General features: G+C 38.1%; 1 protein-coding gene across 1 annotated transcript in view; it reads left to right on the plus strand.

The window, feature by feature from the left end:
- The window catches only part of ANKRD17 (ankyrin repeat domain 17), a 54476-nt gene that overhangs the window by 12391 nt on the left and 23337 nt on the right, over nt 1-18748 (plus strand). The window contains exons 8-18 of the mRNA XM_085304136.1: nt 3689-3926; nt 4465-4656; nt 5057-5166; nt 5817-5904; nt 6904-7031; nt 7450-7593; nt 8166-8268; nt 9779-10537; nt 17014-17162; nt 18234-18345; nt 18508-18653. Of these exons, the coding sequence (XP_085160262.1) occupies nt 3689-3926; nt 4465-4656; nt 5057-5166; nt 5817-5904; nt 6904-7031; nt 7450-7593; nt 8166-8268; nt 9779-10537; nt 17014-17162; nt 18234-18345; nt 18508-18653 (2169 nt within the window). The remainder of the gene's footprint in view (nt 1-3688; nt 3927-4464; nt 4657-5056; nt 5167-5816; nt 5905-6903; nt 7032-7449; nt 7594-8165; nt 8269-9778; nt 10538-17013; nt 17163-18233; nt 18346-18507; nt 18654-18748) is intronic.

The following is an 18748-nucleotide window of genomic DNA, read 5'->3' on the forward strand; positions in this document are numbered from 1 at the left end:
AGGAAGGAGCTTATTCTGAAACTCTTTGTGCTGGAGAGAAGAAAAGGAAATGCAACTGAGCAGGTTTAGGCTTTTTTCTTAGTTGTTTTTGTGACCCTGAGTTGAAATGAGCTGTTATGTACGGCCTTGAGGCTGTGAAAAAGCTTGTTACAGAGGTTTCCTCTAACTCCAGCATGCTTAGATAAGTGCAATATTAATGTCTGTGCCTATGTTCATTTAACCCTTCACCTGTATGTGAAACTCAAGCCTAAAACTCAAAAGTTATCTTGTATTATATTTTCTTGTTACTCTCCCCCTTGGATTTCACATGGGTTGGGTGAGTCTGTTTTAAGCCTGTGCGGCATTTCACAGGGCCATGGTGAAGCGCCATGCATTCTCATTAAAGACTTGATATMGTCTTCCCTTTTCTAAAGTAACTGTAATGGTTCTAAATTCAATTAGTTTTGTCTTTTTGAGCAAGTTAATGGCTTCAGATGGGGGAATCCTTTGCAGAAGCAATTCCGTTTGTCAAGAAGCCTTTAGAAAGAAAGGCATGTAGCTTATCAGGACATATGGTATTCTTTATCTTACTCTGGTGAAGTATTAGTAGATTAGCCATATGGGTATCAGGGATGCTGTCCTTGCAAGGAGCTTCATGGAAGGTGACTATAAAGTTATGTTGTTTATTTCCAGTAGCCTCCTTGTCGTGACAGCTTGATAGATCAGGAGTTTGCAGAGGGCACTGCTACTTCGTGGAGCCACAGAGCAAGCTGTCTTTGCCTCCTTGCCTTGTGTGTGTGTGGTGGTGTTTTTTTGGGGGGGGTCTCTGCTAGAGAAATAAAGAAGTTTAGACTGACAGAAATGTCTAGACCATTTCTTATTAAAACCTGTTCAGCAATGGGGAAAAAGTTGTGGTTTTCTGTTTACACAAGAAGCAGTTCTTAAGTCGCTGTCTCCACGCTTGCTCGCAGGATTGAGAGACAGGTAGAGTTGGGAGTACTGCTATCTTTTCTTCTGCTTGTGAAAAAGAACAGCTTTCTGTAGCAGTACTTACAGATCTGAAATGTAGCAAGGTAGAGGCTTCTCATTTCTGCATGCTTTTTCTGCAGAACTAATTGCCAATCTCCAGTAACTCAAAGCTACCTTCTCTAGGATAGCATTGAACTTGAATACATGTTACTGAAGTTTGTGCCTATACTATAGTGCTTACATACTACAGACCTGTGGGACTGCTTAAACCTTGTCCTACAAAGCATTCAGAAGGACTTCTGTCCAAGAGCTTTTGTTATAATATACAGCACTACCTTTGCTTTAATGCAAATCAGTTCTTCAGTAATGTGATTTGCCTCATGGGAGCAAAAAGCTGGTTTGTCTAGTTTGCATCTGCTCTTAGTGAAGAAAGCTGACCTGCAGTGAAGGCTGAATATTGATTGCCYCCACTGATTGGCCTTAAAACTCTTAATGTGCTGGTGCAGGTTGGGCAAGCTACCTTTTGTGATCAAAACTCTGAAGTGTTTTTGAGGTGTTGTAGGTGAGCTGAACAGCACCAACCCATTGCAAGGCACATTAAAACATGGACAAAATTGCTTTGTGTGGTTAAACACCAATAATTGCTTTCAAGACTTTTTGACCTTTATGTGAATCTTGGAAACATATCTTTTTCTGCTGTTTGCAACACCATTTTCATGATATATCAGTTGGGRATGATAAGTGATCTGTCATGCCAGAGGCTGATGGTTGAGGAACCATCTCTACATTTCTGTGAGGAAGGATTCTTTATATAGCCCTAGAGTCTTTCCCTAAAATAGTGTTGTCATTTCATATAAAAGGTGAATATGTCCTGGATCTTCTTACTTAGACAACATCTTGTTAGGCTGCCTGGATATGATAGAAAGGTATAAAACATTTCAGAAAATTGAGTCTTTAACAATATTAGATGTAGTTTTGTATGTTGTTTGGAAAGGAGCTGTGGCTGTGGTTCCTAGTTTGGTGAGGATGGCAATGGCTTAAATTTGTTCTCTCTTATTAATCTGAGATCATGATGTACTTATCTTGTTCAATGACAACCTCAAGGAAGCCTCRCGTTCCTGGTAAGCCTCTGCTATTCCTATGCAATCCTTCTGCATGTGTTACATTAGATCTTTTCTGCTATGGTTACTGCAGATTCGCATGGAAGATGGCAATTTCAYGGAGAAAATTGGTTCGGAGGGGTTGTGCCTACTGTTGGACTGCAGTGATCAAGCTAGTCACTCTTTTATATAAAAGTTGAACTGAGTGGTTATTTGATATGTCACTGTCAAGATTTTAGTGTAAACATGTAGTTGAAAAGCCATTCAAGTAGGTTCCTGAGTCTATGATGTACTGAGAATGTGACAAAAATACTCGGATCTTATTGGTGGTGTTTTTAAAGGAAGAAGCAAATTTAGGAGCTAACTTTTGGTAAAGTATTTTGACAGCAAGATAATAGTATCTGAAAAAGTCTAAAGGGAGGATCTAGTTCCGGTGGCTCTTGTGATGTATGAGGGACCCCTTACAAGTGGTCTCGTTTTTTTCTTTTCTTGGAGAAAAAATGTCCTGACTGCTATAAAATTGAGCAGTAAGTGAAATAGTATTGCAGGAACCAGCAGGCAAGCAATGTAATTATACACCACTACCTTGGAAGGAAGGAAATTTTTATACTTAAAGCTCATCTCCTCTTCTATCTCCGTCCCCAAAAGTTGTGAATGTGTAATATGAATCTGTAAGACTAACAGTCTTCATGGAAATGAGGATGAGCTATGTTTCTGATACTTTGTAAGCATGTTTTACGTAACAAATAACGCAACTACGTCTTGAATTTAAAACAAAAATAACACTTTTTGAATAAATGGGGAGCTCTGGCATAGAGTGACTTCTTTGCAATGTAAAGATTTGGCAGTCTTTAGGGGAAAAAAAACCCAAACCTGTTCTTAGATCCAAGAAAAAGTACTTTTGAGTGAAAATCTCTTAATATTACTTTATTTAATACAGTGCATTTATTGTCAATAATAGGAAAACTTTTGGTAATGGATCAAAAGAAATACGTGGTATTTGAGYGGTAACTTATTTCTTAGAATTTGTTCCTTACATAATGTGATTACTCTTCAGTTCTGTTCCCATAGAACAGTACAAGATGTTGTAGCATTTTGGTATTGTTCTTTGGGAGGAAGCAAGTTTCTAAAACAGCCTAAAGTTCCCTTTCAGCTATTTTTTCTGAACTAAATTGATGCCAAACTAAAGCATAGGAATTTGTGAATCTACTGTGAAGCTGACCACTTTGTTATAGTATGCACACCAAGGCTGGGTGTATGATTTACATTATTTTAGTTTTGAATAGGGCATATTTAAAAAAAAGATTTCTTGAGGTTTCTTCCCATGCTTATATCATAGTGGATTTCTAGCATTAATCAAAACATTTAAGAATACTTCTTTAATAGTTTCCTTGAATGTTTTGATTTTCTAATTCTCTTGTTTCTATTCTCTGACTTCTAATGGGATTTGAGTTTCTGAATTTGTTAAGCTTTGGAAAATAAGTCACCCAACTATACACCTAAGGTGACCTGGATCAATGAAGCAATTCAGCTGCTAGGTGAGAGATTGCCTGTGTCAGGCAGAATACCTTTTTTTTTTTTTTTTTTTTTTTGGACTGTCTTCATGCAGTGTTCTTGTTTTGGGTTTTTTGAATTCCTAGGATGGCCATGTGGAAGTGGCAAGATTACTTCTTGACAGCGGAGCTCAGGTGAACATGCCTGCAGACTCTTTTGAGTCTCCATTGACCTTGGCAGCCTGTGGTGGGCATGTTGAACTGGCAGCTTTGTTAATTGAACGTGGAGCTAACTTGGAAGAGGTAAATGATGAAGGATACACRCCACTAATGGAAGCAGCTAGAGAAGGACACGAAGAGATGGTGGCACTGTTACTTGGCCAAGGTAACTATTACGGTGTATTAAATGGACTGGAATTCCATGGGCATCTGATATTGTATGCTTTTTTTAAAAGATATTGTTACTTCTTGCAATTTTGCTTTCTTCTTGTGTGACTTTGAGTATTGAGTAGTTAATTTTAGCAAAATACTCTTTACTGTACTCTTACTTGAACCCTAATTGGTAACTGGCCGTTCAGAACAGCTTTGTGTTTCTCAGAGGCGTTAAATATTGAACAACTGATGTGGGTAACCTAGATTACATGTAGTGGCTTTGGCATATCTTGATAATATGATATTGCTGCCGAGTTGCAGGAAAGTACTTTGTAAGATTCTTGGAGTTCCCAAAGTAGTGAAAGGAAGTTGAGGTGTGTGTTTGGTATAGCACAATATTAGGGGGAATAGTTATGCAGCTATAGAAATGAGGTGTACCATAAGCGGATGTTTCATGCCTGAAAAAGCTTAGTCTGCTGATACTGGTTTTAATAACTACTGTTTTCTGATGTGTCTGTAGTTATGGTACATGTCTTCATTTATTTCTGAAGGAGCGAACATCAATGCTCAAACAGAGGAGACGCAAGAAACTGCTCTAACTCTGGCTTGCTGTGGAGGTTTCTTGGAGGTTGCTGATTTTCTTATTAAAGCAGGAGCTGACATAGAACTTGGTTGTTCAACACCTTTAATGGAGGCTGCTCAAGAGGGTCATTTGGAGCTGGTTAAATATTTGTTAGCTGCAGGTATGGACTAATTTTGTTGATGGTTCTGTAGAGTGCCATAACCTTAAGAAAAGATTCCTGTTTCTGTATTCATTACGCTTTCATTAGCGGCTTTTTGAAGTCAACTGCAATGGTTTGTGTAACCTTTTAAAGTAATTTACTGCTTGGACCCTAATTTAGATTTTGTAGAATGACTTGACTCTTAGAACTGAAGTTTTAGTTCATGGTGATTCCCCCCTTCCGCTCCCCCCTCTGCTCCAGCCCTCAAATGCAGTTGATATGATATTACTTAATTTCATGAATGTTTTATTAAAAAGGGGGAATTAAATGTTTAATCTGATCTAATAAAGAGTATGAAGAGACTTATGTGTTTTCTGTAGTGAACTCCATAAAGCTTACATACTCATTAATACTGCTTCAGGGGCTAATGTGCATGCAACAACAGCAACAGGTGATACAGCACTGACATATGCGTGTGAAAATGGCCATACTGATGTAGCAGATGTCTTACTTCAGGCAGGTGCAGATTTGGTAAGTAATTACCATCTTAAAATTTTACAATTAAAAATTAAGATGACAAGTGTTTTTTTGGTTTTTGTCCCACATTTACTGCTGAAAACTTATCATGGTGGCTGTTGTTTCAGTTGTATACGAATTACCTTTTTCTTTTGACTACAAAGGAAGTAGTGGTGCTAAACAGAATTGTTGACCTGGTTCAGGGTTAATATTCTTATTTGCATATTTTTGCTGTTTCTTAAACAGCAAACAGTTGATGGTTCTGTTCTGATGTTATTTATTTGGTATACTGTACTGGAATTAAGATGATGGAAGTAAACTGATTATTACATTTCAGTAGACTTGTAGACCAGTACAAGAACAAAACATGAAGTTAAGCATGATGGAATATATTTTGTAAATTAATCTGTTATTTGCTCGGATGCTTCTTACCGAGTAGTCTCAGACCTATACAAAGGTAGGTGATACTATCATGGGTCTTGAAGTTGATTGAACTCAATTGAAATCTTGTTTAAATTTTGATATATGAAGAAAGCCAAATACCAAAAAGGGATCTTCATGTCTATTGTTTCCAATTCAAAAAGAAGAAGAAACAGGCTGAATTATTCCTTCCCATATGCTATTTCTTGAATCTTAAATTCTAAGCCTGTCTTTATCTGCTGTAGGAACATGAATCTGAAGGTGGAAGAACTCCTCTCATGAAAGCTGCAAGGGCAGGTCATGTTTGCACTGTTCAGTTCTTGATTAGCAAAGGTAAGCTTGTAAGAAGGCTTAGTTTGTTTTTCCTTTCCTCGTTTTAGAAGAGTTCTAGATTAGGAACACTGTGGAATACTTGTTCAGACACACATTACTACTAGTGTAGCTTCTTTGAGTTCAGTTAAAATACTTTAAGTGAGTAGTACTTAAACGAGGCACATAGCAATCACTTCTTATTCCTGATGAGATTAGGGGGAATTGCAGCAACTTTAAAAATAGTTTATATTCTAGTCTTCTACTTTAGTTAATGCTGCAACAGCAGCAGTGGTTACGGGTGTCGCAGTGCTACTAATACAGCTTTTAGGCACTGTCTTTTTTTTTTTTTTTTCAACTTCATGTGCCTGTTTTTTGCAGTCTGATTATAACTTGCTTTACCAGTTCCAGCCTTACTTAGCTCTGTATCAGCTGTATGTATTGCTATTTTCTATTTCTTGAATTGATACCAAAGATTTTTTTCTTATACCTATTTTGTGTGGATCAGGACTAGCCTAAAATTTCTAGTATAACTTAATTTTTCCAGTATAATAAAGGAAAGAGGCAGAACTGCAATGATTAATCTGCTTGCTGGTGACCAACTAAGATCTGTACATTGACTTATTCATAAAAATAGGTATTATACTGGCAAAATTGCTGGGAAAATTAAAAGCTATAGGAACACCTACTGTATGAAGTTTCATACTTATAAACATAGACATTTGAAAAATCAGTTTGGAGTGCTAGTCCAGTAGTGCTGGCCACCTTTTTTGGATGCATGTATGCTAAGAGTTAAATTCCTTACAGCTGCTAGCCAGCTAACAAGACAGACCTTTGGTTCAGTGATTGTCACAGCTTAAACAGAAGCTTCTGATGATAGTAATGCTTGACTACTCAGTTTTATGTCTGTCGCAAGACTGCAGCCATGAACAGCTATGTTTTCATGTTTAAGAAAAAGGTTAACTTCCTTTGAGTTTTGGCAGAATTTTAAGTCTCTCTTAAAATCTTTCTCTATTTTTGAAGGCGCAAATGTGAATAGGACCACAGCTAACAACGATCATACTGTGTTGTCACTGGCCTGCGCTGGAGGTCATCTGGCAGTTGTGGAGTTACTGCTAGCTCATGGTGCTGATCCTACGCACAGATTGAAGGTTTGTCCTTCTGTATTCTTAGCAGCTGACTTAACCCAACATGTCATGATTTAATTAGGAGTAAGGTACAAGAGCTAGTTTGTCAGTTAAAAACCACGAGCACACGTTAGGTTCGTGAGCATATTTATTGAAGCAGGTGTTTGAAGGACTGAGTACTCCTTCAGAAGTGATTACCATGAATCCAAATGTCTGACTGAGGTAGTAAAGTCAGAACTGAGGAAGAGGAAGGAAAATAACACAATTAAATTTTTTCTTAAGTTCTTAAAAGAATTCTTAAGCTTGGTTGTAGACTTACTGCTGATTATATACTTATTAAAGCTGTATTAAGACATGCTTTGTATTATATCTCCCAAAACACTTCAGTGGTCTCATATTTTGATTATGTTTGTTTCTAATACTGTGATCTTTACCTCTTTAGGATGGATCAACAATGTTAATTGAGGCAGCAAAAGGAGGTCATACCAGTGTGGTGTGTTACCTTCTAGATTACCCAAACAACTTGCTTTCTGCTCCTCCACCTGATGCTACTCAGCTGACCCCACCATCCCATGATTTAAATAGGGTAAGATTTTAACGGTTGATGGTCTGTGGGGCTTTTTTGCTTTTATTGCAGCTTATTGAAGTTTAAAGATGAGAAGATCCCGTGATTTCATTTCATATACTACAAAACTGTAAGTAAAGATGCGATGTAGATAACTGAGCTGTTGCAAAAAAGGTGAGACTCTTTGGTGAGCATCACTGTGTAGTTCTTCAATTTTTTTTCCTATTGCTTTGTCAAGATTACTGACAAGAAAAAAATAATAGCAAATGAAMAGGAATCTGCTTCAGTGAGGCTTTTCTTCAGTTATTTTTGTAGTCCATTGTGGCTTATATTTGCTTAACCAGACTGTAGTACTATACTGTGTTGAGATGAGTATTGTTTGATGTATAATTGTTTAGGTTAAGAATGTGAAGTGTATACAAGTCAGATGATCTTAAGCTGTTACTGACTGAAGTCAGCATATTTAAAAGATACTAAGTTTTATTAGTTACCTTGAAACAATCTGCTTTTGTAACAGGTTTTATTTACCTTCTATTGAATGATAACTAGATTAGAGTATGAGAAAAGTAATCTGTTAGTATCCAACATTTTAGGCTCCTCGTGTACCAGTGCAGGCGCTGCCCATGGTCGTCCCACCCCAGGAGCCTGACAAACCCCCTGCTAATGTCGCCACAACCCTTCCCATCAGAAATAAAGGTCAGTCTTAGTTCTGGAGCTTATCTTCTAAATATCCTTTCTAGGTAGAATACTTAGGGTTGCACTTCTAACAGTGTAGTTCCTATGAAGAGTTTTTCTGCATTCAGTTCAGGAAACTGTAATTTTTTTTTAAGGATTGTTTATCCACTAAATATGAAGTCATCTAACCCTATAATCACAAAGTATGAAGAATTCTGCCTTAGTAAATATTTGAAGTATGTATTAGTCTGACATACTGGACTAATGCAGAATGTCACCCAGCAACCTTTATAAAATTAATAGTGGAAGTGGTAAAAATGTTAACTGCCGTATAGTAATTTCGGGATCTTTTGTTTACTTAGCTTAGTAGCATCGGAGTGGGCTTGACTAATTGAAGGCAGAATTTCTTGTGCTATAAAAGACTTGATCTGATGTGRCTCGGGTCCTCCTAGTCCTCCTAGGACTAAATTTACAGTTATTTTGATACCGCCATTTGACACTTCTGCTTTCTGTACTTTAGAAGTCTTTCCAAAACACTTTTCATTGATGATCAGCARTAGCGCAGATATATGCGTGCATGTCATAAAAGTAATACTGTGTGTACACTTGCATTGTTCTGGAAATACAGCAAATATTACTGGAAGAAACTGGGCACCTCCACTGATGCAAATACTGGGTTTTGATTTCCTGTTCACCCTTCAAAATTAACAGATTGTTCTTTCTCCAAATGGTATGGCAGACCATGTCAGCTGTATTACTGTGGACTTCTTCATAAAACACGTATTGGATTAGTCCATCACTCATTCCTACAGGAAGGCTGAATTATTTGTCTTGCCTAGGCAGAGAGCTGAGTTTTGACACATGCAAAATCAGATCTTCTATGGATAAAATATAGTGGCTAAGCATACCCTGTTAGATCATATTAAGACGTTAAATACTAATGCATGTCTTGGGTTCTAGCACCATTTGTCAACTGAGTAAAGCTGGATACCTGTAGTGAAAGGATTCAGTATTTACAGAAATATTAGCACTTCCTAAAATGTACCAAAACTGATTTCCTAGAAAAAAAAAACTGTCCCTTGAAATATTGTTGCATCGCTTGTGCTGTGTTTCAGGGTTGTAACTATACGTTTATGTCTTAACACAATATTCAGACACAAAACATGAAGTTAAGATAAAGCTTTTGTTTTCATTGACCTTGTTATGCCACTTGATAACAATGACTCTTGAGACAATCACTGCATTTGGCAAAACTAGTAACAATCGTTGGAGTAAATATCTCAACGTAGCATAGGGATTATTGGTAATTTATACACAGTCTGTACTGTTAATTTGCAATCTGACTGCTGTATTAAAATGGGTAGTGAAAGATGCAGTTTTCTATGAGGGCCTTACAGTACACTTTTACCTTCTACGGGTGCTGTGTCTTGGTGCATAACTGGCCATTTAGCATCCCCAACAGTAGCTCTATAATGAGGATGCCATTCATATGCACTTCCATTGGTTCTGAGGGGGTTTCTTTTTCACACAGCTGCTTCTAAACAAAAGTCCAGCAGTCATTTGCCAGCAAACAACCAGGATGTACAGGGTTACATCACCAATCAGTCTCCAGAGAGCATTGTAGAAGAGGCTCAGGGCAAGTTGACAGAGCTGGAGCAGAGGATAAAAGAAGCCATAGAGAAGAATGCTCAGCTGCAGTCCTTGGAATTGGCACATGCTGACCAGCTCACCAAAGAGAAGATTGAGGAGCTGAACAAAACAAGAGAGGAACAAATTCAGAAGAAACAAAAGATTTTGGAGGAACTGCAGAAAGTGGAGCGAGAGTTACAGCTGAAAACTCAGCAGCAGCTAAAAAAGCAATATCTAGAGGTAAAAGCGCAAAGAATTCAGCTCCAGCAGCAGCAGCAGCAGCAGCAGTCTTGCCAGCATCTGGGACTACTGACTCCTGTTGGGGTAGGAGAACAGCTCTCAGAGGGAGACTATGCACGATTACAGCAAGTTGACCCCATCTTGCTTAAGGATGATCCTCAACAAGCTGCTGCTCAGACGGGTTTTGCACCAATTCAGCCTCTGGCGATGCCACAAGCTTTGCCTCTGGCAGCAGGTTCCTTACCTCCAGGGTCCATCGCAAACCTTACAGAACTGCAAGGTGTTATAGTTGGACAGCCAGTATTGGGCCAAGCACAACTAGCAGGGCTGGGGCAAGGAATACTGACAGAAACACAGCAAGGGTTAATGGTAGCCAGCCCTGCTCAGACCCTCAATGACACGCTGGATGACATCATGGCAGGTGGGTTTATATTGTTATGAGCAGGTATAATATTTACTTAACCAGTTGAGGGTATGTCAACTTCTTTGTGTATGTGCGTGTGTGTGTGTGTATGTATTCCTGCTAGCTCTACAGTGAGTACTGCTAGTCTGCTGATCCCTTTCTTTAGAATTTCAGAGACGTAGCCATAACTTTTTAATTTCCAGGGTTGACTTCCCTTTTGTTGTGCTAACTGGTGCCTGTTTGTCAGGTTGGTATATCAGAAGTAACATTTSTGTCTTTGTAGTTTGGGATTTAACAGTTACATTTCAGCCTGTTTGTAGCTCTGGAGCAACACCCTGACAATACTGGTTGTCAGTACTTTGGACTAGTTACCTGAGAACTGAACTGGAGAACTCAAGAGTAGGCTTTGAGCAACTCTAGCCCCACACCAAGTCTGCATTTTGGAATGAACCTGTAGGCTTGTCATTTGTGAGACCTACTGTAGTTGACCTTGTATATTCTTCCTGTTGGAAATGTTTACCTCCCTTTTTTGAGGAAGGGGGAAAAAAACAAAAAAGCTGATACTATGATTTCCAAAAAGATATGCCCATTAAAATAGCTTTTTTGCCGATTAAAATAAGCTTAGCTTTATGAAAATTCTTAACATTCAGTGTGGAGATTTTTTTTACCTGTGTTGACTGGGTACTGTAGGGCCTTTAAAAGTAGTAAGAGAAGATAATGAAAGGAGRTTTTGAATACACTAGGAAATGTGAGCTGGAAGTATTTTTCTTTACACATGCTTTAGCTGCATTTTGTCCACTGCTGCTCTTGTTAAAGTAGTAATTGAAWTGCTTATTATGAATACTAAACTGAATACAGACTTATTGCTAACAAATGTTTAAAAATTAGGTCTTTCAATCAAAGTAAAATTTGATGTGGTGGTCTTTATTAAGCTGATGAACTTATATTTTTGAAAGTGTCAACCATCTTGACAAGTCCCACTTAAAAAGCATGTTGGAATGTGAGGGACGTGTTGGAGGAAAGATCTTGAACGTTTTAGTCTAGAGGTGCGTAGTTGYGGAGCTTGCCCTCTCTGTACTACAGGAGTTAGGGCAGTACATTACCAGTGCAGAGTGAATAGAGGACTTGAGACTGTTCAAGTACTGAGTGGTGATAGTTTAAAATACTGTGAAGAATGTTTTTAGAACTTATTGAAATCAGGCAGCTCCTAAGTAGCATCATGTTCAGGCCCAGCCGTCTTTAAAGATAACAGTTTTATGGGAGTTTAAGAGATTTTCTTCTGAAAATCAGTGTGGTGTTAAGGAGTTGAAGCCTAGACAAACAGATTGGAAACTGTCAGTTAAGAAAAAAACAAACAAAAAAACTTGATGCATGAGAAAGTAGATGATAAAACCAATTCCGTCGTAATTGTGTGCATTAGTGGTGAAGATTTCTCTTGTAGATTTGCTGGAATACGTGTCTATCAGCTACTGGATACAACAGCTGGAATGAATATAACTAATGATTAGTTATGTGTGTACAATACCCTTAAACTATGTTAAAAACAATTTAGTTTTACTAAAAAGCACTTATGCGTTTAACTGCATTTAACGTTGTGAATGTCTGATTCTTTCTTAGGTCAGATGGCACATACGCTGATACTTGTGCATGCTTTTTGGAAAGCTCAGATATTTGCAGTGTATGTTTAAGTGACTGTTTTGGTACTTCTCAACCCCAGTTCTTAGTGAGTATGTGTGCACACGTGTGATTTGGAAGGAAGTTTAGATGATGCATATGGAAGGCTTTTGTGTTAAGTCGGTTAAAAGCTGTACAGATGCAGTTCCATCTCAGCTACTATTCTATTAAGTGGCTAATTTTAATCTTTTGAAATGAGAGCAGAGATGGGTGTGACTGTATAACCTAGGATCAAGCTTGAAACTCTACTTTGAAAGGAGGTGAAATTGGCTCAACACAGCATAAAATATTTTAGTGGAAGCTTAAATATTTTGACAGTAGCTTCATGCTCTGCTTAGCTGGGAACCTTGTAGTGTATCCCCACTGATTTAATTCTCAGTTCCTGAGCTGACTTGAGTTCGGTTCCATCACACATCTGTGGCTTGCAGCATATAGTGAATTTGCACCACTTTCAAGACCCGAGCTGTACCTTGACTGTGCAAACTTTAGATAAAGTTTATACCTGTATTTAGTTCATTACAAATGATTAGTTTAATTMTCCCATTTTAAGTAATACTTATAACAAGTGAAGCATGCAACAGTTGATATTTGATCAAAAATGCTGTACTGATGTAATATGCCAGTATTGCTGTAGTAACAGTGCTCTGTTGCTAAACAAACTGTGAGTGTGAGTCCCTGTTACTAGTGATGATAACAGATGTTCAGTGCTTTGCAGAATTTGCCTGAAAATGTGATGAGGGAATGTATAGAATTGAGGGTTTGGTGGGTGTGTGGTTGGTGGGGTTTTTTTGTTGKTGKGGTTTTTTTCTGTTCTTTTTTGAAAGAAATAGGACTAGTTGTAGAAGTAACCTCTCAGTTGCAATGAAGGGTTCCTTTTTGATTCGTGTTGGGAATTGATGACAAGCATTGAGTTCGCTCTTACTTCAGATGCTTGGCAAATGCTCGTCTTGCTGTGAAGCCAGTAAATAAAAGCCTTTCTCTGACCATGGAAAAGAGTTGGTTATGTAATTCTTGACTGGAAATACTGTATATGTTGCATGATGGCTTAAAGATGGAAAAAAACTCCCTATTTTTAGTAGTAAAATTCTGTTAAAGTAATTACTTCTGAAGTGCAAATGTCTGGTAACAGAACCTCATAAGTAATTTGAACAATCTTGAGGTACTTTGATTTCTGGAAGTAGTCTTGTGAGATGAGTTGGTTTTGGTAACTGTCTACATAGGGTCAGGTCTCATCCTCTCATGTATCAAAGTGCTTCCCAGGAAAAATAGCAACAGAGAACTGACATCACAGTCACAAATTGTGAAGTTCTGTCCCATTTATAACCCGTGCGAGTATCCCAGAGTTATAAGTCTTGGCAATGGCTATGCTGCTCTTGCAAATTGGTGGTAGAAGCATTTGGACTCTTTCAGACTATTAAGACTCCTGTCTTTTGGTTGTTAAATGTGCAGCCCATTTGAACACAAGCTGAAGGGGTGATAGTCCATCCTTCAGACTGACACTTTAAACGAGGGAATATGTAAAAAGATCTAAACYAGCACGTACGTTCAGTTAACAAAAGATCATGGATGAGGTGGTGTTTTCAGGCTTCACTAGTGGAACTGTTAATATGTAGAAGYGATACTGTGCATGTGTTTGAATACAAAACATCACTTTTACATTTCTAATTCAAGGCATGCCCTACATCTGTATTGATTTGTAAGTACATGTGGCAGGAGTGTAGCTTCTAATAACTACATAGTACAAAGAACCTGTGGTATAGCATACTGGGACAGGGACAAAAGAAGTGAATGTGTAAAACAAAGCCTTTTGAGTTGTGTTAAAACACCTTGAGAAAAGCTGAGGAATCTGATACATTTCTTTGAACATATTCTTTCTGTCCCTCATCTTGGCCTATTGTAATATAGTGTGAAACTGTCCTTAGATGTCTCCTGTTGATGCTAAAGGAGACATGGAGTAAATGTATAAGAACAATACTGTGCACTCAAGTGTACAGCACTGGTGAGAAGCTTAGTAATGGTCAATATACAGATTAAAAAGGATTATAAAAGGATTACATGTCTATGACATGTTGCGCTTGTTGAAAATACTAACTACCTAAGGAAGCAACCAACGTAAATATCCCACGCCACTACACGTTCATTTTCAAAATATCAGTCTCTTTTCCAGATAAGCTTTTTAATTTAGGACTTAGTGGAGGAGGAGAACACGGTTTGGGCAAATGTTATATGTATGTTGTGTTTTTGTGCAGGTTTCAAATTTGTCAGCTTGCCTGTTTTTGTTCATCCCCAATATAAGAGAGGCATTTGTAAATTAGGAGCTTATTTCTGAGTGGCGGGGACTGCTGGGAGAAGGCAACATATGTGACCTGTCCTTTTTTCTTAGGTTAAGCTAAAGGAAAGTTGAGGTCTCCAGAAAGAATCCGATATAAGCAACAAGTTGTGGTCCTAATGACAGTAAACAAAACTGAATGCGTAATATCCAAACAAATGCAAAAGACTTAGCTATAGTATTCAAGTGTTGCTTAGATGTAGTGTGTTTCAACAAATGAGCTTTTGGAGGCTTTACCTTATATCTTAGCATTATTAAGACTTGTAGCTTGCCCCGTACCCAGGCACGTATATATTGAAATAGCCTATGTGTAAGGCCGTTTGGAAGAGTTCTGTGTCCGAGACTTGCAATAGACCACCTGCAAAACCTATTGGAGTAGGTAGTGGGGCAGGGAAGGTAAAGCTTTGACTGTCAGTGCACGTAGGTTGTTAACGGATGATTTAACTTGGTTATTCTTTTCACTGCTTGAGAATGCTGTGGAAGACCTTCTGGCTTGTTGAAAACTTGTAATATTGGTCTTTGTTCACTGCCCTTTGAATGTTCATTTAAAAATTTGAACTATGCTCAGGTGGTGATATTTAAAGAAATATGATGGAAGAGATTAGACATGCTGCTTTATTTTTTGAATTTTTCAGTGAAATGTGCTGTAATGATATGAATGTATTTGTGAATTATTTTTGAAGAACACTTTAGAAAGATTTAATGTGAGAGCTGTAAGTCAGCATGTGTGTTCATAGTGTCCTTGGTAAGCATGCATAAAACCGTTCGTACATGAGTTTTAAGCTACTTAAACGTTCTCTTTGAACTTCTAGAAAAAGAATCAATTCAAGTGTTTGCTTTTCTAGTCTTTGCAAACTGCTTGTTATGACTATGTGGGTCGAGGGGAGCAAGAGTTGAAACTGAAAATTTCCTTTTGTCCTGTATGAAAMCAATTTCAAAGTTTTTTTTGATTATATTTCTCTGCAAGAAGAATAARGAGCCAGACCAGTTAGAATTAGATGACCCTCCATACGTAATTTGGGTGTAATCTTTGCTTAGTTCTCTTCTATGCAGAACTCCCCTAAGCAGTGTTTTTTGTTGACCTGATGTCAGACTGCCTTGGTTCAACTTTTCTATATTTCTTTTAGTTCATACCTAGCATGACTTTTTTGTAAGATGAAAGTGACCCTTAAAGGACCTTTGCTATAAATGACTGAGAAAGGATGGATCTGGTGTTGGCCTAAATCTCTTGATTTTAGGTATAAACTTAAGCATAGTGTTGTAAATTGGTCTATTTTTATTTCCTTTTAGCTAGCTTCCTAGCTTCCTTGATGGGATTTGTCATACGAAGTCCAGAAATGAAATTAGTAACAGAATAAAAGTATAGCTGCTTTGTCAAGGGAGGGACTACACAGCTTGGTAGTGTGTTACAAGGAAAATTTTGTAGCATCTGGTCAGAAAGTTACCAGTTCTAACTGAATATATGTGCTAAATATCCAGGGCTGGTAGTTTGGGACGCTAGCTCATTTGAAAATTAAACAGAGCTCAAAAGCTGGAGAGAGGGGGACGTTATTTTGATGCTCTACAGAGTTACTCTGTGTTGTATATTGGATGARCATTGACAGTGTGGAAACTTTCTTTTATTTTGCAGTTAAATGTGCTTTTGTGAATTTGACAGGAGAAATGCACAGTACTTCACTCTTTCCTCTGCTGATCACACCTGATAAATACCTGTACAAATATTGGAGAGAAAGCAGGAAGAACAACGTGGAATTCCTTTGCAGAGGGAGGGGTGGGAGGAAAAAAATGGAATTTATTTTTCAAAGTCTATTAGCATCAAATTTGCTCTGTACTTGTAAATATTCTACATATCAAATGAATTTCAGGCAAGTACTGCAGTCCGAGTGCTAACCTTTGTCATGTTGATACATTGTCACCACCTGTAAAATGGTATTACCTTTTTGCTTATTGTTATTAACATCCTTCACTGAAGTCTCTGCAAAATGGCTGATGCGAAGCTTCTACTTTTCTGATCTGAACGAATTGTGCTGTGTTCATCCTGACACCCTCCCCCCCCCAATTGCTGCTGCTTTTGGTGTGATGTTTTGGAGGAGGAGGCTGGACAGACTGATATGAGACTCTGAGCAGTTTAATAAAAAGGGCATAGGTACCCGTTGATTCTACTYGTGCTATGGTCCTGCCTCAAAGTGTTGAACCTCAAGTCCAAATAATGACTACTGACTTGTAGGAAAGATTTTGTTCAAAGACTTTTTTTGTGATGACTTTTAGAAAATATGCCAGTTTGATACTTACTTATTTTTTGACCTAACAATGTTTAGCTGTTCACAGTTATTAAGCTCAAAGATTTAAAAKTTTAAAAATAGGGTTAAGTGTGTGAAAATATGTATTTGTGTGAAATGACAATTTAGGGAGTTCTGTCAATCTTAATGGCCACTTATTGTGATGTTAAATACTGGAAACTTTTACTAAGTATAGCTATTCTGTTCAACAGCAGTGAGTGGAAGAGCATCTGCAATGTCAAACACTCCTACCCACAGCATTGCAACTTCTGTCTCCCAACCTCAGACGCCAACTCCAAGTCCTATCATTTCTCCTTCAGCCATGCTACCAATCTACCCTGCTATAGATATTGATGCACAGGTAAGCCTGAAATCGTCACCACAGCACAGATGAGTGAAGGTATTTTTCCTTCTGCATCATGAATAACTGATTGATAATAAACAGCTCTGTTGTATAATGTGTTTGATGGTTTTAGAAAGCCTGTGCAAAGCCCTATAGAGTTGTAACCTACCTTCCTCAGTGCAGTAGCTAAACAAAAGAGAAGGTCTTTGAATGACTGAATGCTTTAGTTTTTAACTTCTTAATTGTCTGTGCGATTACAGGAAACAGCAAACCCATTTTCTGACAGAACTTAAACATTTCTTGGCCTGGTTTCTTAAGACAGTGATGATGCTGAAGAAAGTGCCTGTTTAAGTTACCGGCTAATGACAACCAGACATGACAAAAATATGAAAGCATTAAAACTATTTGTGCAATTTTTTTAACAAGAGGAAGTAATGCAGACTCTTCTCTCCACTGAGGGAAAAGYGTATCTTCATTGAAAATGGTTTTTTAAAATGGATAATTGTTGTTGATCTGTAGCTGGCCATCAGAAAATGCATATATATACTAATGTGTATATGTGCACAGATCTATACTATACATAACATGGCTGGTTTTTGTCTGACTGAGATATTGCATACAGGCTGGAGAAGAGGGAGGGACTTTTGCAGAGAAAGGGAGAGAAATCTCTGGGAAACCAGTCTTAGTTCTGCTGTTCTTGACACTTGCTCAGTTTTGGCTATAACTGTATGCAGGAACTGTTTCCATAGCCCAATGGGTTTAAGGAAGTTGTTGTTTTATTTGGTCACTATGCTAYAGCTAATTATGACAGTCCTTCAAAATCTTCCAGGTAAGCTGCTGGTCAATTAACTGGGCCCTGGCAAGAATAAAAATGTGTTGCTGCTCTACCATACTTGCTTGAGAAGTAGAACCCTGTTTTTCATTCAAGTTCGTAAGATGATTGTGTGGTGATCAGTAGACATTCCTAAGCTTATGGAAGCTTTTTTTGGTCACAGATGGAATTGCATGTAGACTACTCTGCAGTATCACCAGAGACTGTGTGTTATAAAGGAAATACCATACAAAACAAGATAATTATGTTTCTTTCAGACTGAGAGTAATCATGACACAGCATTGACACTTGCTTGTGCTGGTGGCCATGAAGAACTAGTACAAACACTGCTGGAGAGAGGAGCTAATATTGAACATAGGGACAAGAAAGGTAGGTAACCCAGTATGCTGACATGGGCCCACTTTGGACTTTCATTGTAGCACAGTGAATCAAGTTCTTACATCAAATTTTTAGACCTCTTGGTGGTTTAATTTTTATTGTTTAAACTGAAGTTGTGACTGTAGACTATTCAAATCTCCTTTCTCGTTCCAGGATTTACTCCACTTATTTTGGCTGCTACAGCAGGCCACGTGGGCGTTGTTGAAATCTTACTGGACAATGGAGCTGATATCGAAGCCCAGTCAGAGAGAACCAAGGACACTCCTTTGTCTTTGGCTTGCTCAGGAGGGAGGCAAGAGGTGAAGTAGAACTTAAGTCTTCAAAACAGATTGTAGATTATATACTGTGTCAATATACCAGAACGATCTTCCAGGAAAAATTAGACTAACAGTAA

Source organism: Rhea americana, unplaced genomic scaffold (assembly GCF_003343005.1).
Source record: "Rhea americana isolate MKP2758 unplaced genomic scaffold, rheAme1 scaffold_203, whole genome shotgun sequence".
Classification (NCBI taxonomy): Eukaryota; Metazoa; Chordata; class Aves; order Rheiformes; family Rheidae; genus Rhea; species Rhea americana.